The 25102-nt window shown below is 42.2% G+C and overlaps 1 protein-coding gene across 13 annotated transcripts in view; it reads left to right on the top strand.

Moving 5' to 3' along the window:
* DNAH8 (dynein axonemal heavy chain 8) overlaps positions 1 to 25102 on the top strand; it is a 327201-nt gene that overhangs the window by 295886 nt on the left and 6213 nt on the right. For all 13 annotated transcript variants that reach the window (XM_079934721.1, XM_079934718.1, XM_079934724.1 and 10 more), the window contains 3 exons: positions 12195 to 12351; positions 16202 to 16354; positions 16438 to 16627. In XM_079934721.1, the coding sequence (XP_079790847.1) occupies positions 12195 to 12351; positions 16202 to 16354; positions 16438 to 16627 (500 nt within the window). The remainder of the gene's footprint in view (positions 1 to 12194; positions 12352 to 16201; positions 16355 to 16437; positions 16628 to 25102) is intronic.

Genomic DNA, 25102 nt, shown 5'->3' with positions numbered 1-25102 from the left:
CTAGAGCATGGTGAGGGGAGGGGCTTGAAGAGAGGTGTCACCTGACCTCGAGGCTGATGCAAATGCAGGGATTGGCTTTTGAAGATTTTGGGTGTCATGGGAAAGAGTTTGGGGCAGTTCTGAAGGCAGTGGGATGAAGATGCTGAAATTTTCTAGATGGATGCTAGAAATGATTTGGAAGTAGGACTTGGAAACCAAGAAGCGCTGGGAATATGACATCAGGAGGAAGCTATCGCTGAATTCGTAAGCTGGGCAGCTGGGCAGCTGGGCAGTTCGGCAAAGACATTGTTAAAGGAGACGGGGCAAGAAACAGTTCAGATGAAGGGAAAGAGAGAATTAAAACAATGAGTTAGGCTTGGGGTTTGTTTGACTTAGGAAACAGAGAGCCCTAGGAGTCAATGGAAATGTGGGTACTTGGAGTTCATGATAAAGTCAGAGATTTAATGTTGTATTTCATGATACTTAGTGAGATGTCAATGACAGTGACACCTACATCTTGTCTAATACAGCAATTCACCCATATATTCTATCGTCACTGTATCTAAAGCTACAATGAGATCATGGAATATTATGAATCACATAGAAATTAGATTTCTGAAAAATGCATATAACAGCATGTGGATCCTTCACCTTTGATAACTTCATTTTGTTGTCCCATCAGCTATTTTCATAGGATTTTCCCTGCTTAGAGTTAGTTGCATTTTTCTTGTACTTCGTATGACTTTTTAAAACTGGGATAACACCATACTTCAAAATTTAGGGATGGGTTCAAGTGCCTTTGGTGCCATTTTACCAGAATGTTTTGCTTTCTATTCATGTGTTCAACTGTGTATGTGCTTGACATCTTCATCTTTCAACTTTTAAAATAAATGTCTTTTGGGATACTCTAAAACCACAACATCTGAATAGAGGCTACTCACCACAAATTAATTTAAAAATTAAAATTATATGTAAAATTACACAAAATCCATTTTCATTTGTTAAAAATCACCTTTTATCTTATTGCCCTTATTGTGTAATTCATATGTTTAAAGGTCATGTGGAGTTAATACCCCAACTCTGGTTGGGTTACAAACATTTACTGCTCTGACACAGGACCCTCATAATCACCGTATCCGACCCAAAATCCAGCATGTAAAGCCTGGTGGCAGTTGCAGTTACCTTAGCTATGACTTTTGGAGAGGATGCGGTTGTCTGGACATGCAGGTTTGAATCCTGATGCCAATCAATCAGTAAAAATGATTCGACCTGCCAATCAGTTGATAAAAATGCTGAAGACAGAAGCATCTCAGGTTGGGAACTCAGCCAGCTTGAGAACGGAGAAGAGCTAGTGTTTCAGTTCCATGATGCAGCAAACAAGGACAGCCGCAGGCTTTGCCCTGTGAGGTGCCAGGCATCCTGACTGCAGAGGAGAAGGTGGGAAATGAGCTGCTGACTGCAGCGGTAAGCAGCCTTGCCGAGCGTCAGAAGAGTGACCTAATAGAGCCAGTCTGCAAGGACTGGAAAGGGAGGACCAGATACAGCAACTTATTCATGGCTGTAAAAGGGAGAGCTTGACATGCCCACACCACTGGATCTCTAGAAACTTTCCTGAGTGAATTACAACAGGAGAAAATCATACTTCTATGCAGTGGATGTTTGATGCATTTTTAGAAGGCCAAACTGTGTGGCTGACAGGGTCTTGGTGCTCTGGCCAGGTGTCAGGCCTGAGCCTCTGAGGTGGGAGAGCCGAGTTCCGGACATTGGTGGTCCACCAGAGGCCTCCCAACCCCTCATAATATCAGTCAGCAAGAGCTCTCCTAGAGATACCCATCTCAATGCTAAGACCCATCTCCACTCAATAACCAGCAAGCTCCAGTCCTGGACACCCCATGTCAAACAACTAGCAAAACAGGAACACACCCCCACCCATTAACAGAGAGGCTGCCTAAAATCATAATAAGTTCACAGACATCACAAAACACACCGCCAGATACAGTCCTGCCCACCAGAAAGAAAGATCCAGCATCATCCACTAGAACACAGGCACCAGTCCCCTCCACCAGGAAACCCACACAACCCATTGAACCAACCTTACCCACTGGGGGCAGACACCGAAAACAACAGGAACTACGAACCTGCAGCCTGGGAAAAGGAGACCCCAAACAAAGTAAGTTAAGCAAAATGAGAAGACAGAGAAATACACAGCAGATGAAGGAGCAAGATAAAAACCCACCAGACCAAACAAATGAAGAGGAAATAGGTAGTCTACCTGAAAAAGAATTCAGAGTAATGATACTAAAGATGATCCAAAATCTTGGAAATAGAATGGAGGAAATACAAGAAATGATTAACAAGGACCTAGAAGAACTATAGAGATAACAAACAATGATGAAAAACAGAATAAATGAAATTAAAAATTCTCTAGAAGAAATCAATAGCAGAATAACTGAGGAAGAAGAAAGGATAAGCAACCTGGAAGGTAAAACAGTGGAAATAATTACCGCAGAGCAGAATAAAGAAAAAAGAATGAAAGGAATTGAGGACAGTCTCAGAGACCTCTGGGACAACATTAAACACACCAACATTCGAATTATAGGGGTCCCAGAAGAAGAAGAGAAAAAGAAAGGGACTGAGAAAATATTTGAAGAGATTATAGTGGAAAACTTCCCTTATATGGGAAAGGAAATAGTCAATCAAGTCCAGGAAGCACAGAGTCCCATACAGGATAAATCCAAGGAGAAACACACCAAGACACATATTAATCAAACTATCAAAAATTAAATACAAAGAAAAAATATTAAAAGCAGCAAGGGAAAAACAACAAATAACATACAAGGGAATCCCCATAAGGTTAACAGCTGATCTTTCAGCAGAAACTCTGCAAGCCAGAAGGGAGTGGCAGGACATATTTTAAATGATGAAAGGGAAAAACCTACAACCAAGATTACTCTACCCAGCAAGGATCTCATTCAGATTTGATGGAGAAATTAAAACCTTTACAGACAAGCAAAAGCTGAGAGAGTTCAGCACCACCAAACCAGCTTTACAACAAATGCTAAAGGATCTTCTCTAGGCAAGAAACACAAGAGAAGGAAAAGACCTATAATAACAAACCCAAAACAATTAAGAAAATGGTAATAGGAACATACATATCGATAATTACCTTAAATGTAAATGGATTAAATGCTCCCACCAAAAGACACAGACTAGCTGAATGGATACAAAAACAAGACCCATATATATGCTGTCTACAAGAGACCCACTTCAGACCTAGAGACACATACAGACTGAAAATGAGGGGATGGAAAAAGATATTCCATGCAAATGGAAACCAAAAGAAAGCTGGAGTAGCAATTCTCATATCAGACAAAATAGACTTTTAAATAAAGACTATTAGAAGAGACAAAGAAGGGCACTACATAATGATCAAGGAATTGATCCAAGAAGAATATATAACAATTGTAAATATTTATGAACCCAACATAGGAGCACCTCAATACATAAGGCAAATACCAACAGCCATAAAAGGGGAAATCGACAGTAACACATTCATAGTAGGGGACTTTAACACCCCACTTTCACCAATGGACAGATCATCCAAAATGAAAATAAATAAGGAAACCCAAGCTTTAAATGGTACATTAAATAACATGGACTTAATTGATACTTATAGGACATTCCATCCAAAAACAACAGAATACACATTTTTCTCAGTTGCTCATGGAACATTCTCCAGGATAGATCATATCTTGGGTCACAAATCAAGCCTTGGTAAATTTAAGAAAATTGAAATTTTATCAAGTATCTTTTCCGACCACAATGCTATGAGACTAGATATCAACTACAGGAAAAGATCTGTAAAAAATACAAACACATGGAGGCTAAACAATACAGTACTTAATAACGAAGTGATCACTGAAGAAATCAAAGTGGAAATCAGAAAGTACCTAGAAGCAAATGACAATGGAGACATGACGACCCAAAACCTATGGGATGCAGCAAAAGCGGTTCTAAGAGGGAAGTTTATAGCAGTACAATCCTACCTTAAGAAACAGGAAACATCTCGAATAAACAACCTAACCTTGCACCTACAGCAATTACAGAAAGAAGAACAAAAAAATCCTCAAAGTTAGCAGAAGGAAAGAAATCATAAGGATCAGATAAGAAATAAATGAAAAAGAAATGAAGGAAACGATAGCAAAGATCAATAAAACTAAAAGCTGGTTCTTTGAGAAGATAAACAAAATTGATAAACCATTAGCCAGACTCATCAAGAAGAAAACGGGAGAAGACTCAAATCAATAGAATTAGAAATGAAAAAGGAGAAGTAACAACTGACACTGAAGAAATACAAAAGATCATGAGCGATTACTACAAGCAGCACTATGCCAATAAAATGGACAACCTGGAAGAAATGGACAAATTCTTAGAAATGCACAACCAGCCAAGACTGAATCAGGAAGAAATAGAAAATATGAACAGACCAATCACAAGCACTGAAATTGAAACTGTGATTAAAAATATTCCAGGGCTTCCCTGGTGGCGCAGTGGTTGAGAGTCCGCCTGCCGATGCGGGGAACATGGGTTTGTGCCCCAGTCCGGGAAGATCCCACATGCTGCTGAGCGGCTGGGCCCGTGAGCTGTGGCCACTGGACCTGCGCGTCCGGAGCCTGTGCTCTGCAACGGGAGAGGCCACAACAGTGAGGGGCCTGCATGCCGCAAAAAAAAAAAAAAAAAAAAAAATTCCAACAAACAAAAGCCCAGGACCAGATGGCTTCACAGGCGAATTCTATCAAACATTTAGAGAAGAGCTAACACCTATCCTTCTCAAACTCTTCCAGAATATAGCAGAGGGAGGAACACTCCCAAACTCATTCTACGAGGCCACCATCACCCTGATACCAAAACCGGAAAAGGATGTCACAAAGAAAGAAAACTACAGGCCAATATCACTGATGAACATAGATGCAAAAATCCTCAACAAAATACTAGCAATCAGAATCCAACATCACATTAAAAGAATCATACACCATGATCAAGTGGGGTTTATTCCAGAAATGCAAGGATTCTTCAATATACGCAAATCAATCAGTGCGATACACCATATTAACAAATTGAAGGAGAAAAACCATATGGTCATCTCAATAGATGCAGAGAAAGCTTTTGACAAAATTCAACACCTATTTATGATAAAAACCCTGCAGAAAGTAGGCATAGAGGGAACTTTCCTCAACATAATAAAGGCTATATATGACAAACCCACAGCCAACATCATCCTCAATGGTGAAAAACTGAAAGCATTTCCACTAAGATCAGGAACAAGACAAGGTTGCCCACTCTCACCACTCTTATTCAACATAGTTTTGGAAGTTTTAGCCGCAGCAATCAGAGAAGAAAAGGAAATGAAAGGAATCCAAATTGGAAAAGCAGAAGTAAAGCTGTCACTGTTTGCAGATGACATGATACTATACATGGAGAATCCTAAAGATGCTACCAGAAAACTACTAGAGCTAATCAATGAATTTGATAAAGTAGCAGGATACAAAATTAATGCACAGAAATCTCTGGCATTCCTATACACTAATGATGAAAAATGTGAAAGTGAAATCAAGAAAACACTCCCATTTACCACTGCAACAAAAAGAATAAAATATCTAGGAATAAACCTACCTAAGGAGACAAAAGACCTGTATCCAGAAAATTATAAGACACTGATGAAAGAAATTAAAGGTAATACAAATAGATGGAGAGATATACCATGTTCTTGGAATGGAAGAATCAACATTGTGAAAATGACTCTACTACCCAAAGCAATCTACAGATTCAATGTAATCCCTATCAAACTACCACTGGCATTTTTCACAGAACTAGAACAAAAAATTTCACAATTTGTATGGAAACACAAAAGACCCCGAATAGCCAAAGCAATCTTGAGAACGAATAATGGAGCTGGAGGATTCTGGCTCCCTGACTTCAGACTATACTACAAAGGTACAGTAATCAAGACAGTATGGTACTGGCACAAAAACAGAAATACAGATCAATGGAACAGCGTAGAAAGCACAGAGATAAACCCACACACATATGGTCACCTTATCTTTGATAAAGAAGACAAGAATGTACAGTGGAGAAAGGACAGCCTCTTCAATAATAGTGCTGGGAAAACTGGACAGGTACATGTAAAAGTATGAGATTAGATCATTCCCTAACACCATACACAAAAATAAGCTCAAAATGGACTAAAGACCTAAATGTAAGGCCAGAAACTATCAAACTCTTAGAGGAAAACATAGGCAGAACACTCTATGACAAAAATCACAGCAAGATCCTTTTTGACCCATCTCCTAGAGAAATGGAAATAAAAACAAAAATAAACAAATGGGACCTAATGAAACTTAAAAGCTTTTGCACAGCAAAGGAAACCATAAACAAGACCAAAAGACAACCCTCAAAATGGGAGAAAATATTTTCAAATGAAGCAACTGACAAAGGATTAATCTCCAAAATTTACAAGCAGCTCGTGCAGCTCAATAACTAACAAACAAAGAACCCAATCCAAAAATGGGCAGAAGACCTAAAGAGACATTTCTCCAAAGAAGTTATACAGACTGTCAACAAACACATGAAAGAATGCACAACATCATTAATCATTAGAGAAATGCAAATCAGAACTACAATGAGATATCATCTCACACCAGTCAGAATGGCCATCATCAAAAAATCTAGCAACAATAAATGCTGGAGAGGGTGTGGAGAAAAGGGAACACTCTTACACTTCTGGTGGGAATGTGAATTGCTACAGCCACTATGGAGAACAGTATGGATGTTCCTTAAAAAACTACAAATAGAACTACCATATGACCCAGCAACCCCACTGCTGGGCATATACCCTGAGAAAACCATAATTCAAAAAGAGTCATGTACCAAAATGTTTATTGCAACTCTATTTACAATAGCCAGGACATGGAAGCAACCTAAGTGTCCATCATCGGATGAATGGATAAAGAAGATGTGGCACATATATACAATGGAATATTACTCGGCCATGAAAAGAAACGAAATTGAGCTATTTGTAATGAGGTGGATGGACCTGGAGTCTGTCATACAGAGTGAAGTAAGTCATAAAGAGAAAGACAAACACCGTATGCTAACACATATGTATGGAATTTAAGGAAAAAAAGAAATGTCATGAAGAACCTAGGGGTAAGACAGGAATAAAGACACAGACCTACTAGAGAATGGACTTGAGGATGTGGGGAGGGGGAAGGGTAAGCTGTGACAAAGTGAGAGAGTGGCATGGACATATATACACTATCAAACGTAAAATAGGAAGCTAGTGGGAAGCAGCCGCATAGCACAGGGAGATCAGCTAGGTGGTTTGTGACCACCTAGAGGGGTGGGATAGGGAGGGTGGGAGGGAGGGAGATGCAAGAGGGAAGAGATATGGGAACATATGTATATGTATAACTGATTCACTTTGTTATAAAGCAGAAACTAACACACCATTGTAAAGCAATTATACTCCAATAAAGATGTAAAAAAAAAGAGAGAGAGGTGTAATACTCTCATTCCATATGCTATAAGAAAAGGCAGAAGGGGACCTTTTTTTTTTTTTTTTTGTGGTACGCAGACCTCTCACCGTTGTGACCTCTCCTGTTGCGGAGCACAGGCTCCGGACGCGCAGGCCCAGCGGCCATGGCTCACAGGCCCAGCCACTCCGCAGCACGCAGGATCCTCCCAGACCAGGGCCTGATCCCGTGTCCCCTGCATCGGCAGGCAGACTCTCAACCACTGCGCCACCAGGGAAGCCCCATGTCTTTGTTTTTTTGTTTTTAAATAGCCTTTATTTATTTATTTTGCGGTATGCGGGCCTTTCACTGTTGTGGCCTCTCGCATTGCGGAGCACAGGCTCTGGACACGCAGGCCCAGCGGCCATGGCTCACGGGCCCAGCTGCTCTGCGGCATGTGGGATCTTCCCGGACTGGGGCACGAACCCGTGTCCCCTGCATCAGCAGGCGGACTCTCAACCACTGCACCACCAGGGAAGCCCATGTCTTTGTTTTTGATGTTAAACATTATCATGGTGATATGTCTACATATGGATTTCTATTTACTTATTTGTTTGTTTTTCCTGTTTAGGATGCATTGAGTTTCCTGAACTTGAGGATTCAAATCTTTCATCACTTCTCAGCCATTATTTCATCAGTTATTATCTCTTTTTTATTCTCCCTTTTCTATCTTTCTGAAACTTTTTTGAGATGTATGTTAGAGCTTACCACTTTAGCCTACATGCCTCTTAACCTCTTCTTTATATTTCCCATTTATTTTCCCTTCTGCAGCATTCTAGATGAGGTCTTCAGATCTATTTTCCAGTTTTCTAATTATTTCCTTGACTATATCTAATCTGCTGTTTAAGCTATCACTAAGTGTTATTAGGTAGACACCTCCCCCAAAGATGTCCACATCCTAACCTCAGAACCTGCAAATATGTTACCTTATGTGACAGATAGGACTTTATAGTTATTATTAAGGTTAAGGACCTTGAGATGGGGATGTTATCCTAGATTATCCAAGTGGGCCCAATTTAATCACATGAGCTCTTAGTGGAAGAAGGAGGCAGAAGAGTGGATCAGAGAGATGAAATGGTACAAGGAGGAAAGAGAGGGGCTTGACCTGCCACTGATAGCTTTTAAAATATAGGAAGGGGACCATGAACCAAGGAATGCAGATGGACCCTAGAATCTAGGAAGGGTCCTTACCTGACAGCCAGCAAGGAATTGGGGGCCATGGTCCTACAACTGCAAGAAAGTGAATTCTGACAACAACTCAAATGAGCAAGGAAATGGGTCTTTCCCAGCAGCCTACAGAAAGGAACCCAGCCTGCTCACCTTAATTTTAGCCCAGTAGGACCGATATCAGACTTATTAACTGCAGAACTGTGAAATAATACCTTTATGTGTGTTTTTTGTTTGTTTGTTTTTTGTTTTTTTGGCTGCATTGTGTCTTCGTTGCTGCGCGCAGGCTTTCTCTAGTTGCGCCGAGCGGGGGCTACTCTTTGTTCCAGTTTGCGGGCTTCTCATTGTGGTGGCTTCTGTTGTACGGAGCACTGGGTCTAGGCGCACAGACTTCCATAGTTGCAGCACACGGGCTCTAGAGCGCACGGGCTTCAGTAGTTGTGGCGCAGGGGCTTAGTTGCTCCACGGCTTGTGGGATCCTTCCCGGATCAGGGATCAAACCCGTGTCCCCTGCATTGGCAGGCAGATTCTTAACTGCTGCGCCACCAGGGAAGTCCCACATTTATGTTGTTTTAAGCCACTTATTTTGTGGTAATTTGTTACAGCATCAATTAAAAAAAACTAATGCAGGTTTTAATTTTTTTAATTTTCATGAGTTCTATCTGGCTCTTTTTCAAATATGCTATTCATGTTTATAGTTTCCGTTTCATACTTATATTTTCAATCACCTTTTTATTCTTCAATATAGTAAAAACATAATGTGCACCTGAAAATTCACTATCGGAGATCTTTGCAGGTCTGGTTCTGCTTCTTTTTGTTTAGTTGGCTCTTGCTCACAGTGCCTGTTTCTCTATGAGTTTTTTAACTCCTGACTGTGAGCTCATGTTTATTGGAAATTAACTGTTGGATTCTTTGAGACTTGGGTCGAAGGCACATTGTTCCAGGAAAGATTTATGTTCACATCCGCCAGATGCCACCTGTGTCTTCCTGGGACCACCTGAAAATAAATCTTTAGCTTGAGGTTTTTCAAATCACACAAGTAAATGAATGAATGCTAATTAATGTCACAAATTAAGAATTCTTAGGAAAGTTTTTTGTTGTTTTTTTTTTTTCCCACCAAGCTAGGTAGAACAATTTACCTACCATCCCCTTCTGACAGGTGGGTTATTTCTAGTTGACTTTGATACTAAGTGATTAGCCCTATGAAGTCCCAGATTTATGTAGGAGTTTCCTATTAGACTTTCTTCCTGGGGCATATGGGTTACCTATTCTCTCATTGTACCATCCCAACAGACGCGCAAGAACACCAGGGCTTAGTTGATGCCCCCTTGGTAAAATCTGGCTTATGTTTCTGGATTCCAGTTTTCATTCTATATTTTGTTCGACCCTCTGGATTTCTTAGTTTCTTGCCAGTTCAGTAATGTTTTTCATATCTTATCCAGCATTTTTAGCTATTTTCAGGAGAGTTGTTCAGGGTAACAATTGCACTGTACTGTCAGAAATTAAAATGTCTGATTCTCTCTTTAGAATGAATTCTTAGGTGTAAAATTGCTAGATTAAAAGGCAAGCACATTAAAATTTTTATACATATAGCCATATTACCAAGGTTTATTTTATGTCCAAGGAAATAAAACAGAAAAACAAATCACTAATCTCAAGCATTTGTTGGATTCCTTTTAAATTTGCCTCTAACATCTACGAAAGGAGTTGTAAATGTGGTTTACATCTGAACAGGAGACAAAATTTACAAACAAAACAAAACAGTAACTCAAAACAGTTTAACTGTGAAATGTTTATAGATGGTAAATTAGGAGTTCAAGAAAGACAGAAAAATTTAAATCTGGTCATGCTGCACCCCTGCTTGGGAAGTCTTCTATGGTTGCCTAAAGCAGCCCACATGACCCTGCATGGTCTGGCCCTGACCTTATCTCCATCCTCATCTCTGCTTCTAACTCTCTGGCTCCAGTATCGCTGGCCTTGTCTCTGTTACTCAAATGCAGTGAAGTCCTTCTCGCCTCCAAGCCTTACCTCTTATCTGAATGTCCTCTCTTGCCTCCCACTTCCACTCTGTTTTGCCTGGATGACCTGCTTATTCTTCAGGTCTCAGCTTACATATGACATTTTAAGAGAGAACCTCCCTGATCTTCTAGAGTAAACCACCACATGCACACACACACACCCCATATCTGTGTGTTCAGACTGCGGGTCGACCGAGCAACTTTGGGACCAAAACTAAGTTCGTGCTCCTCAGAGCACCTGGTCAATTCAAAACAAGAGCTAGAGGGCTTCCCTGGTGGCGCAGTGGTTGAGAGTCCGCCTGCCGATGTAGGGGACATGAGTTCGTGCCCCGGTCCAGGAAGATCCCACATGCCACGGAGCGGCTGCGCCCGTGAGCCATGGCCGCTGGGTCTGCGCATCCGGAGCCTGTGCTCCGCAACGGGAGAGGCCGCAGCAGTGAGAGGCCCGCGTACCGCAAAACAAAACAAAACAAAAAAGAGCTAGAGAGTGAGAATGAGAGAGAGAGAAAGAGAGACTATACTATCTTAAAGCATCCTGTTCTTCTTTTCCATAGCACTTATTACAGTGGTATTGACTAATGTCCCCCTCCTCCACTAAAGAAAGGGACAAAGTCAGGGAGCTATTCACTACCATATCCTAACACCTAGCTCAGTGCCTGGTGCATTGTAAATCTTTATTGAATATGTGAATTTTAAAGATGGGTAGCTGCATTTAGATAAGTGGTGCCAATAGAACACTTTGGAAATCATAAAACAAGTGGGGGGCTTCCCTGGTGGCGCAGTGGTTGAGAGTCCGCCTGCCGATGCAGGGGACACGGGTTCGTGCCCCGGTCCGGGAAGATCCCACATGCCGCGGAGCGGCTGGGCCCGTGAGCCATGGCCGCTGAGCCTGCGCGTCCGGAGCCTGTGCTCCGTAACGGGAGAGGCCACAGCAGCGAGAGGCCCGCGTACCGCAAAAAAAAAAAAAAAAAAAAAAAAAAAAAAAACAAGTGGGAAAGTAAGAAACAAAACAGAAAAGACCAAAGAAATTTTAATAATTTATAACTCAGTGAAGAAATATGAGCAGTGCTTTTCAAGCTAACAAATTGTCTATAATGGCAGATTCTTAGCGCCAGTCCATAAGTAGGGGAGAATAAAAGGAGGTGGGCTTCTTGTCCAGCGTGAGGTTAGCTACAGCAAGATTGGCTAGCACTGCTTTGGATTATTAAGGACTTTCATGGAATCTTTCCCTGAAGATGGAGAGCTTTCATTTCTGAGATGTTCTTGATGTCCTAATAGGAGGAAGTAGAATGGACCTCTAGTTTTTTCATTCCTGTATGTTGATGGTAAAGTTTTCCTTTTTCCCCCTTTTTTGGCTGAATTTGATTTAAGTTATTCATAATTTAATTTTCACGTTGATAATTATCTCTGAAGATATGTTTCCATGCCACATTCTGAACAGTTCAGTTCTTTTTGTCAGGTATCAGAGTAACACTGCTTCTGCTGTTCTTGAAACAATTACCAACATTCAACCCAAAGAGAGTGGAGGTGGCATGGGAGAGACCCGGGAAGCCATTGTTTATAGGTTATCCGAAGATATGCTGAGCAAGCTGCCTCCTGATTACATTCCACATGAGGTGAGATACCCTTTCCGCCTGATGCACAGGGCTGTCTTTGGGTTCCACAAGGCTGAGCACAGTCCTGGGACAGTATGTTTCAGTCAGTCCCTTCCTCCCTCTGCTCAATTCTTCTTTTTTACCTTTTGGTCTTCTCTCTCTTACCCTTGCTCAAGCATCTTGCAAAATTACAATCTGCACTTTTCTACTCCACTTTCTCTCTCAATTGCCTTTTCTGTACCCTTTCCCCATCTTTGGGTTCCTTTGTCTTTGGGTCTCCAGATATCTTAATCCTCTGGACTGGGAATCTCTCCCCACCTCTCTTACCCAAGTCTGCTTTGTCCATTATTTAAATTTAGCCCTTTTTTCTGTCTCTTGCCCTACATACTTTTCATTCTCTCAATCCACTCAGCCAGGTAATAGGAAAGCAAGCCATTTAAATGAATTCACTACCCAGTTTGGATGGCAATAAGTTTCTACTTCTTGAATCTCCCAGATGTTTGCTTGTTAATCAACATCAGTTTTTCTCAAAAATTTTTTTTTAATCTCAAGACCCCTTTACAAAATGATTGAGGACCCCAAGTAGCTCTTGTTTATATGGATTATAACTACTGATATTTAACATATTAGAAATGTAAACTAAAAATTTTCAAAAATATTTATTAATTTATTGTGAAATAACATTAATAAACCCATCACATGTTAGCATAACATTTATATTTTAAAAATAAATATATTTTCCAAAACAAAAACATTCAAAGAGAAAAGTGGGATTGTTTTACATTTTTGCAAATCTCTTTAATGTCTGGTTTAATAGAAGACAGCTGGATCCTCATATCTGCTTCTCCATCCAGTCTGTTGTGGTATTACAGGTCATGTAGCCTCTGGTAAACTCCACTGTACACTCCCCAGAGAAGGAGAGTAAAAAGTCAAATAATGTCGTAGTATTACTATGAAAAAAATTCAACTTTGTGGACCTGCCTGAAAGGAACTTGGGGGCCTTCAGGGGTCCCAGACCGCACTTTGAGAACTCATCTAAATAAATCTTTAATTGTGGTAAAATTTCTGGACGGTCTGAAAGTTCTGTAATACACCATCCTTCTTCCCGCAAGAAAAACAGGGTCGTGCCCTCTGGCCATCCAGGGCTTCCTCTCTCCTGTTCTCAGCTTCCACCCCTCACTGCTGAGGGTTAGAGCTTCACCTGAGCCTTAGGCTGGGCTGAGGCAAGTTTAGCTTTTCAACCAAAAAGTGAGAGGCTGATGTCCTAATGCAGGTATGACTATGGTCCTGTGTCTACCCTGTCCTGCATCCCCAAGTCTGGGAGAAATGCACTTATCAGTTGGGAGCCCCGAGGCTACCTGGGCTACAGCCCTCCCGCCTGCAGTGAGTGCCCCCAACAATAAAAAACGTTTTCTTGCTTCTTAAAACAATTTTTGCTTCCATTGTGTAGATGGGTACCAAGGATTTGGCTAAGATACGGAAATCAATGACTTCACATAGAGATGTTTATAGTCAGGGGAGAAAATATTTTTTACATGGATAGGTATTATAAGCACATACTTTCTGCGGTTCATTGTAAATGATCTTCAGAAGACAGATGAGGCATAATACCTGTCTTCACAGATTTTAAAAACCAGCATGTGAAAGCGAGATAAAATTTACTCTGTATGACTAGACCGCAGGTTGGTATTACCAGAAGAGGATTTCAAGACCCTTGGGGTAATTTGAGCTGTTCAGGGTTAGTCGGGGCCGCTTCACCAAGATCTCTGTTCCGGCAACATCCCAGCAGGCACTGAGTGAGGGATGTCCCTAAACGGATTGCTAGATGGGAGGGAGTTTGTACCAAGAGACATCTAAAACAGCTTCCTCTTCCAGGCTCACTTACTTTTTAGTGTCCTTTGTTTTACAGAAGAGATGTGTTTTGAAAAATGTGGCTGTAAAGTGAATTTAGTTAACTGAAATGTAATTATACTATTGACTTAAAAACATTCGTGTAGAAAAGACTACCTGGTTTCAGAAACATAACAAAAATTCTAAATAAGACTACAGCAGATCTTTCACTTATTAACAGAAAGACAGTTTTAGGCTGGAACAATAAGCAAGTAAAATCAGTGCTAAAGTTAGATTTTCTAGAGCCTAAGTTTTAAGACACATTAAGCATGTGTCTATTGCAAGGGAAGTCTCTCTTTTAAAACCCTAAGTAGGGCAAGGGGATTTGTTTGGGACTGTTAGCACACTAAAAGCTACCCGGGCTATTGATTTGATAGTGTAGCCAACACCAGGGCTTAATTTCTAATGCCGGTTGCAAAAGCATTTCCATAATTTCCCTTTTCCTTAAAGTGTGAATTTCCACAAAGCAGTCCTGATTTAAAGAGAATGCTACATAGGCTCTTTAGCCACTGGAGGCTGAGGGGCTCAAGATGAGAACAGGGCAGCGGAGCCTGCAAAAATGTAAGTTCTAGAACAGGAATTTAGGTGAATACCTGAAGGTTGGTATGGCAGACCGAGTTAGGGCCCTCCACTGGCATGTTTGACTGGGATTTCAAGATCATTTGCTCTACCTGCGCAGGTAGTCCCGTCCAGGTGTTCAGTTTTACATCACTGCTTCCCTCTCATCCCTCACACACTAGAAGTTGCCCAGCTGCAGTTAAGCAGAGGTGTTCGTTGCTGAGTAGGAAACATCAGCACCATGCCAGAAAACCTGTTCTGTAAAATGAGGAGCATGGTCCAGATGAGCCTGGAGCCCATCTGTCTCTAATATTCCATGACTCAAGAAGAGGCAGTGGGTGCCCTGGTCCGGGAAGATCCCACATGCCGCAGAGCGGCTGGGCCCGTGAGCCATGGCCGCTGAGCCTGCGTGTCCGGAGCCTGTGCTCCGCAGCGGGAGAGGCCACAACAGCGAGAGGCCTGCGTACCACAAAAAAATAAATAAATAAATAAATAATAAAAAAGAAGAGGTAGTGGGCATCTCCAGCAGAGAATGCTACAGTTTACTGGCTTACTGGTGATTGTGTGGACTGGTACCTCACTCCAAATTTTCTCCCACTCCATGTGTCTATTCTTACCCCTCCTATCCTGGCATCTCTTCGACTGTGGCCAGCAGAAAGTTCAGATCTCTTTATGAGTTCTTGCCAATATTCGTAGTCAATCTTTTCTCGGGCATATGTCACTAAATTGAAATGTGTATATATACTGGCTTGTTTCCAAATAATTGTTATATTGTATTGTTCCCACAACCAGATGATTTTATATTGATCTCTTCAAAATGGCCAATAAATTATATACAAGAAGGAACAGGTGCTTGATGGCCCTCCCACAAAGTCAAATATTTTCATTGATTAGATTAGGAAAGACTCTCCTTAGTCACCCTAGCCAGGGCAATAGTGACCTTAGGAACCTGCAGCCAGACATAGTTATTGGTAACTGCTCTGTAAAGATTTGGGCTATATTAACTGTCTGTGACATTTCTGATAACAATTCTGCAGGCACTATGAAAAGAAGGTATTCCAGACTGTGCTCTTATAAAGGTTAGATTGCAAAAGGGTATTTAATTGACACTTAGTACTTAATCATTTGAAAGGGAAAAATGGTATAAGTTTATTTCAGCTTTTCATAGTACATTTCCAATTATCAACTAAGTACAATCAGTAGGAAATAAAAATCATTTTAGTTGAACAGTAGTTTCTGAAGCCCAGAAAATGGGGAATTTAATGGCAAATTTCGTGCTGCAAGAGATATTTTAGAGTTCATCTGGGCTTGTAGAGATACATCCAGAGGAAGAAAAGGAATAGAGAAAGGAGAGGTCATTGGAAAAGAAGTGGCAGATGGTTTTTTAAAACTCTCTGTCATTGTGTTGCATGCTTTGTGTTAGGTGAAAGCTCGTTTGATGAAGATGGGACATCTTAATTCAATGAACATATTTCTCAGACAAGAAATTGACAGAATGCAAAAAGTCATCTCAATACTTCGCAGTAGCCTGAGTGATCTAAAATTGGCCATTGAAGGAACGATCATTATGAGTGAGGTGAGCTATTGTTGTCTCAATAGTCGTTTCCCTCTTTTGTTGGTTTTTCTTTTCCTCAGATTTTAACTTTACCTCTTTTCCAGAACTTGAGAGATGCTCTGGACAATATGTACGATGCTCGCATACCTCAGATCTGGAAGAGAGTGTCCTGGGATTCATCCACGCTGGGCTTCTGGTTTACTGAACTCTTGGAAAGAAATGCTCAGTTTTCCACCTGGATATTTGAAGGGAGGCCCAGTGTGTTTTGGATGACCGGTTTCTTTAATCCCCAAGGTAGGTGCTCATAGGAGAGTAGGCAAACTTGGAAGTTGTGGATAGTGGTACAGTGGCACTGTGTGATAAATGTATGTTATACAGAACAACACAGAGGTACGGCTTGCTGCATGCGGACCTGTGCTTTCAGCATTGGAGGCCAACAGATGCTTCTGCTATATTTGTTTTACAAATTCAGTCTGAAATTCTTCCTGCCATATTGCTTCCACAAGATGGGGGCAAAACTCCATTTTTTTTTTTCTCACCCACTTCAGCAAGCAAGTCCGTGGTTAGGACAATGTGAAATAGTGGAAGAGTTTTGTTCAAACCTGTTTTTAAATGTTTATGAAAATGACAAAAACGAAGCACCAAAATATGCAAAAAAATGTGCCTAGAGTTCAGAAGATGAGACTGATTTAAAAGTGATCATGCGGCAAAAGTCTTATTCAGTGAACTTCTGGAGTCTGTCCCTGCTCAGCTTTTTTTTTTCTCCCCTGAAAAAGTGCTTTGTGATTCCACTGCATGTATTCCTTCATTCCATTCTAGAAATATTTACTGAATAAGTTTCTGACTAGATCTCATAGAGTTCATAAAAGTTTAGAAACGTGACAATTTTGGGCCTTACTACAACATGGAAAGTTTTTTTAAGTAATTCTTGGCTAGAATGAAGAGATGCTGGGGTCCTTACAGTTCAGCACCTTATAGCTCCATTAGTTATACAATTTAAGAAGCATTCACACAGATTTTGGGTGTATTATTGTTACTCACAGCAGTATGGTTGAATCTCATAAAATAATATTAAGTGAAGGAAGTCAAACAGAACACATTGTAAGTACGTATACAGTGTTCACATAGGTATACATTGTAATGTATGCATATTGTATGATTCCATTTATACAAGGAATCGAAACAGGCAAAACAGATCTTAAAAGTAAGAATAATGGTTCCCCTTGTGGGAGAGGGCAGTGATTGCAAAACAGCACTAGGGGGCTTTTGGGTGTTTGGAAATGTTCTGCTTCTTGAACTGGATCTTGTTTACAGGGCTGTATTCCCTTGGTGAAAATTCCTGGAGCTGTGTACTTATGATTTGTGCACTTTTCTTTGTATAAACAATACTTCAATAAATAGTAGACATTTATTTGTCCTCTGGGCACATACATTCATTCACTTCATGCATTTTCAAATGCCTTAACATTTTCTAAATTTAAAACACTAACCATGGTGGTTTTTATGAACTTAAATTATACATGGTACATTATTATGTTGAAAGAATTTAGATTTGTGAAGGACAGCCCCCAGATTTCACTTATCTTTTTCTCCCAGAATTTCCATTGAATTTTGGGAGGAAATTTTTTATTATGGTTCTCAGATTTTGTGTGTCTACTTATGAGTCTCTTTCCTCCTTACCAACCCTCAATTTGAGTAAGTTGTCACCAGGGAATTCCTGACTTGGGAGTCTGAAGAAATAGTATTTAACTTAACTAGGATTGTTCAACCATCTTTCATTTGCCAGCCCCTCTGCTAGGTGCTTTCAATAGAGAGAGATTTGAGACCTAATTCTTGCCCTAAAGGAGTCCATAATCTGGTTGGTAGGACAGAAATATTAGCAACTTCAACATAATTTGATAAATGCTCCACCCAGTGAGGACGAAGCACCACACTAGCACAGAGGAGAGAAAGATCAATTCTGCTAAGGCAAAGCTTGAGAAGAGCTTCACACGGGAGGCAGTGAGCAGAGTCTGCAGAGGCGGGGACTGGAGACAAGAGCATCCCAGGCAGAGGCCAGAGCAGAGACAAGGCATGTCCAGGGAGAGAAGCCCAAGGCGGCCCAAGCTTGGGAAGCAGGAGCAGGGGTGTTGGGGAGTGAGGCTGGGATGTGAAGTCTTCCAGGGGAGTTTGGGCTGCATCATAAAGGCAACAGCAAGTCACCAAAGATCACAAGATAACCCCAGGTGGAGGCAGACTGTAGACTGTAGACTGAGGCTTTTACCGGATCCAGGGGAGAGAGCCTGAGACCTTAACCAGGTGCAGAGAAGGAGGCAGATTTGCTGGAGTGATTAAATGGGGACCTTTGAGAGAGCGGGGACTGGCAGTGGCTGAGGCCGAAGGCCAGGTACAAGACAGGGAGCATTGATAGAGGGGCCAGCTGGGAGGAAGGGCAGGGAGCTCTGGATTTGTCAGCTTGTGCTGGTGGGACATCCAGGTGGGGAGGTGTGTTGGCAGACTTGGGGTTTGGCAAAGGGGTGAGGATCAGTGATATTTTTAAAAAGTGAGAACATGAAGTGTAGTTTTGATATTTAGAAGCCAAGGGAGTGGGGTTGGTTCATCCCTGGCTTTCCATAGACATAGCTAAGTCGTATATCACAGCACACAATCTCTTTGAGTGATTGCTTTTTCCCATTAGAAATGTAACTTTCAATAGCAAAGTATTAATATGAACTCATCTTTGTTACTATTTCTTAAGATATACTACAAACCAGAGCAACATTTAAAGAAATATAAATACAAATCAGTTTTCTTATTTGTCTTTACTTGTAATAATACTAATCCTTTCTCGTTTTTTTTTTTTTTTCTTCATTTATGTTTTTAAACTGAGCTTTGATTCTTTCTCTCATGGCTCTCCATGTCTCAGAAAGTCTTGGACTTATTCGAGCATCCTACCTTTACACGCAAGCATCCAGACACATACCCTTATCTGTGATTGCTTTCTGTTTGTAGCACAGAAGAGTGGAGGTCAACTTTCCCTACATACTAATCGTTTCTCTGCTTCCTTTTCCTTCTCTTGACATGAGAGACAAATCACTTTCTGTTCCATATCACCTGGCCAAATCTGGAAAGCATAGAGATTACAGCAAGCCTCTCTGATCACCTTTTGACACCTGTGATTGATTTCTCAATATGAGGTATCTCCTGGGTTTTATATCTTCTAATCCAGTCCCCTTCAATGAAATAATTTTTTTTTGGCTCAAAACATTTAAATAAATTATTTAATGTTTTAAAAACCACGTTTAAGTAAAACACAGTGCAGTTTGAAAAGAGGTCATAGTTTCATCACAAATATGTCTAGTCAAAATTACCTAGACTTTAAAACACTTGAAAATGTTCTTTTCACCTATGACCATTTGTTTTGTGTTCCTATAATGTTAATGTGGCATCTGATGTGTGTTTCCCATCATGCCTCCGGTGAGTGCCCCCCAAGCCTAAGTCACTTTGAGGCGCACACCGCCGCAGGGACAGGTGACAGGCCCTGTTTGCCCCCTAGTCTGTGTCTGAGCTCACGCTGCTCCGTCCCCTCATGGTAGCCTGATATTTTGTCATACTGAAGAGGCCGAGTCAGCCAGCCACCCTGGAACTAATCTGGTACGTTCAGCCCCCTTCACAATCATTTCTGTAGCAAAGGATGAGCTCAATCAGGTGGCAATTAGATTTGATTATTAAAGTGGTCAAGCTCCCTGTACCCATGACCCTGTGACATCTGTTCAATGGCACAGCTTTGGGCAGTGCATGGATTTGCCTCCCAGCAGATTACTCAGGCCCAGTAGAACCTTTGTGTTCCACTGGGGCTTCCCAGCAGTCACTGGCACACACACTCACCTATTGTTTAAGACTGTGCTGCTCAGGGTTTTCAAAGGATTTCTGTGGTCGCTTGTTCCCACAGGTGTACCTTTTCAGAGCGTCATGCATACGTGATTGAGATTCTGATTTGTGTGTGTGTGTGTCTGTGTCATAGGTAGGGATGTGTTTAAACTTAAAGATTATGAGTGGTCATGAGCCTGACTTCAAGCCAGGGGATTGCCTGCGTTCCACTTCCAGAACCTCTTAATCGATAGCCTCGCTTTGCCATTCGATGTTCGGCATGACTTGCAGGCGCTGCTAAGGAAAGGGCGGCAGAGGCTGGACGTGCTCTCGAGGTCTCACACCTCGACGTGAGGGTGAACGGTGCAATATCATTGTTTTCCAAATGTTTAACTCAATCTGGAGCGTGATGCCATTCGGATGCCAGACTGTGCTAGTTTTTCTTGTTTTGTTCCTCAGTGTCTGGACCAGCCACGCCAGTCTTTGCAGCAGAAATCAGCGACAGCTTAGTACTCACTACTACACATCAAGATTTTCAGTTAGAGGAGATTTTACCGAAGCAAGGAGATGGATAATTTTTGTCCCGTTATCTTTTGTTCTTGTAAAAATCACCTACAACCTCTTGCCTGTGTGTTTGTTTTCAGGGCAACGTCGGCAGCTACCAGCGATTTCTGAACGCTTGCCTTGAGGGTAGTGATAAAAGCATGATGTTTGTTGGGCAGAAGAGTGCACCAGGGTTATTAGCAGAACTTTAGCATTGGAAGGGTCTGGGGATTTCTTCTAATCTTGTAACAATTCTAAGCGTGTACCCGAGCTGCTGTTTGCCAAACCAGAGCTGCCCCTAATGTCTGAAGGAACCTCTCAGGCCTCCAAACCTCAATTTGGGTGATAGCACTCACTACCCTGACCCCAAATCCCAGAACCAGAGGACTGTTGACACCTTAGAAATGCCTCCAAGTGAATAACAACCCATCCTTCTTGCCTTTGTGGGGGAGACACTTAGATGCACTGGCTTCAGTCTCAACCACATCCCTTGTAATTCTGGTCTCTGCCCACGGTTACCTTCCTTACTAATCCTCTAGGCCCTTGTAATCTGGCCGGCTTCATGACTATACTGAAACTGCTGTCTCCAAGGCCACCAAATCTAGTGACCTTCCTGCTAACTTCACTTCATACCTTGGTTTCCATCCATCACCTTCTTCGGTTCTCCTCCTACCTCTCAGGGGGTTGCTTCTCAGCCCACTTTGTGGCCTCTTCTCAGGCAAGTTCTGCCCTTGGCCCTGGTCCCTTTACTGATGACCTCAGCCATTTGCATAGATGCAACTATTCGTCTCTACTTATGGACTGATTCATCGAAAGTCCCAGTGTTAGCTTCTGATTCTTACTTCCAACTGCCATCATAGAATATCCCATCCCCCTGTGAACCTCACCAGTACTACCATCTGTTCATCTTCCCCCCAAACCATCCTCACCAGGATTCTGCTATATTTGCTTGTGCATCACCACCCTCCAGATCACCCTGACCCTTGTAGCGAGTCCCCTAACATCCTAACAGCTTGAAAGAGGGAAACCAGGAATGCATAGTGTGGTGGAAGATGAGAGGGGAGGGGAGGAAGGAAGGACAGATGCTGCCAGAGGTCAAGTAAGATAGGGCCAAAAGTGGTCAGATGGCTTCATCAGCAAGGAGACTACTGGCAAGAGAAGTCTCAGTGGAGTGGGTGGGGAGGTGGAGGAATGAGATGGCAGGGTGAGTGAGAGACCAGGAAATGGAGAGACAGAGAATGAGGATGGACAACATGGGTAATTCTCTCAAGAAATTTGGCTTGGAAGAGGAGAAGCAAGTTGGAGGAGCAGCTGTAAGAAGAAAACATTTTCTTCCTTCTTCTTGTAATGACAGGACAGGCTTGAGCCCATTCAAATACTGGTGGGAAGGAGCCAGGAGAGAGAGAGAGAACAAGGATACAAGAGAGGGGTAAAAGAGGCAGGAGGGGATGGCTCCCAAGTGGAGAGATGCACTCCGAGCAGGAGGAGGGACACCTCACCCATTGTGATAAGGATAACAAGGAAGGAATGCAAGTGAGTTTGTTGGTTTGGTGGCAAGAAGTTGAGAGAATTCCCATCTGATGATTTCTATTTTCTCTCTGACTAAGGAGGCAAAGTGACCTCAGGAGCAAGAAGGTGTTAGAGGAGAGGTTTACACAGAGTGGCAGAAATTTGAGGAAGAGGGTTAAGGAAAGGATTCCTCAGTGGCTTTGACTATCCCGTCGAGGCTGGTGATGGCTAAACCGTGGTGGCAACTGTGTGATGGTCTCAGTATTGTTCAGCAGCCTGGAATAGGTATAAGAAGGAGGACATTTGGATTCATTTAGCACTGGGGGTTTGCTGGGCAAGTGAAGAGAAGGGGGTGGAGTTGAGGAGAAGGTCTTCAGAAATGATGAGGTCAAGGAACTGAGAGGTCAGGATGCTGAGTGGGATACTGAAGAGACCCAGAAGGTGGCAGGAGGCTCAGTGAGTGGGGGCAGGTGGGCACTTGGCAGGGACAGTGAGGGGAGGAGCATGGGACCAGAGGGTGTGGTTGTTAAAGCTGCAAAGATTTTCATCAAAGGTGGAGGGACAAATGGGGAGGACAGTGTCTTCAGAGTTGACAGGTTCCAGTAAGGGCAAGAAGATGGAGAGAATGTTCTGTGAAGAGGTGGAAGATATGGGAGAGTCTGTTAACCACAGAACCACTCCAGAGGGAACAGTGGAAAGGTTGGGAGGGAGGGGAGAGGTGAGGGAGAGGAAGCACAAAGTAGCAGAGAAGGGATGGAGAAGGTAAAGCAGTGCAGGGAAGTGCATTTTGGCACATGAGACATGGCGGGGTTAGCTGATCCCAACCCAGCCAAGAGAATTAGCCCTAGCTCTCTGGCTTGTACTCAGGTTTTGCCAGAGCCAACTGTGTCCTGCATTAAGGACATTTCAGAGAATACATGCATCTCAGGGGACTCTGGAAAGAGTCAGCTCGTATTACTGACAGTTTTCCTAATATTTTGCTTGTATCATGGGGCATTTCTCTTCCCACTTGTCAAATTTGTTCTGAAAACAAATACGGGTCCGTGATCGCTCACTGTCCTGTCATACAGATCCTTTTACAGAGCAGAGGTTCTCAGCCCTGCCTGCACAGTAGAATCACCTGGGGAGCTTTTAATACATGCTAATCCCTGGGGCCCCAGACCAACAACATCAGAACCTCTGGGGATAAGACCTCTAGACTCTTTACAGTTAATTTTAAAAGCTCCTTTGGTCATTTTAATATGTGAGGAACCTGGGCCTTAGACCATTGCCACCCAGTATGTTGTCCACCAGCCAGCAGGAGCGGCCATCACCTGGGAGCTTGATAGAAATGCAGAACCTCAGGACCTACCCTCGACCTACCTACCAAATCAGAACTGGTGTTTTAGTAAGTGTTCCTTCCCCTGGTGATAAGTATGAACATTAAAGTTTGAGAAGCCCTGCCTTAAAACAGGAGTGAAGGGCTTCCCTGGTGGCGCAGTGGTTGAGAGTCTGCCTGTCGATGCAGGGGAGGCAGGTTCATGCCCCGGTCCGGGAGGATCCCACATGCCGCGGAGCGGCTGGGCCCATGAGCCATGGCCGCTGAGCCTGCGCGTCCGGAGCCTGTGCTCCGCAACAGGAGAGGCCACAACAGTGAGAGGCCCGCGTACCGCAAAAAAAACAAAAACAAAAAAACAAAAACAGTAGTGAAGCCTGGTCCCACCTCTAGAGATTCTGATTTTATTGATCCGGGCTATGGCTTGGGAAGCGGGAGTTTTAAAGACTTTCCAGATATTTCTCATTTTCAGCCAAGTTTAAGATTCCTGCCTTACAGCATCGAGCAAACCGTCAGGAAGGGTCCCTGGGGCATTTTTATTCAAGTGGGTGGATCATCCCCATCTTTGTTTAATGATTTCTGACCTTTTATTTAACTTACCAATGAACCACATTTGCCTCTCATTTAGGGAAAAAAACTGCCTGTCATAAAGTTATGGCAGGAACAGCATTTGTCCTCATCTTCCAAGATGCTAACGGGAGGCTTAGTAACTGATAAGACAGGAAATACTGAACAACCATAAGCCCATTACATAAGGACTGGTTCATTTATTAAAGAAAAAAAAAGCATTGCCTATAGGACCATCATTACAGAATACCAACCAACTCCTTGTAAAATTGAGAAGAGCAACCTTCTTGATTAGTTATTTCTTTTATCTCTTCCAAGACGTTGTTTGAATTGATACCGAAAGCCTTCTGTGGCTTTCTTCAAGCCGACTAATTGCACATGTCAAACAACAGTAATTTGTTTGCCAAAATGTTGGGTCAGGACTATTATAGGAATTAAGACATAACAAGTGTTATTTTAGACCTGAGTTTCCAAAGTATGATCCAAGATTTAAAGTGCGTTTCTTATATATATATATAAATTTTTAATGTTTTTTATTGATTGCTGGGAAGATGTTTTATTTATTTATTTATTTGGTTGTGCTGGGTCTTAGTAGCATCAGGCAGGCTCCTTAGTTGTGGCTCGCCAGCTCCTTAGTTGTGGCAGGCGGGCTCCTTAGGTGTGGCATGTGAACTCTTAGTTGTGGCATGCATGTGGGATCTAGTTCCCTGGCCAGGGATCGAACCCAGGCCCCCTGCATTGGGAGTGCAGAGTCTTAACCACTGCACCACCAGGGAAGTCCCTAAAGTGTATTTCTTGAAAGAACAAGCTTGACAAGAATTCATTACGCTGTATGAGTCGGAAGGCAAAAAAATTTTTAAAGCACTTCAGTTAGCCCACATGTTACTCAGGTGTTTGAATAGTTAAATCACCCATTTTCATGTAGGTGGTTAAATCTCATAAAGAATAGATTACTTTTGTTGAGGACTTTCCCCAACTTTTTGTTT

Source organism: Stenella coeruleoalba (genome assembly GCF_951394435.1).
Source record: "Stenella coeruleoalba genome assembly, chromosome: 10".
Taxonomy (NCBI): domain Eukaryota; kingdom Metazoa; phylum Chordata; class Mammalia; order Artiodactyla; family Delphinidae; genus Stenella; species Stenella coeruleoalba.
Note: the sequence above shows the minus strand (reverse complement) of the source record. Positions and strands in the feature narration are given on the sequence as shown.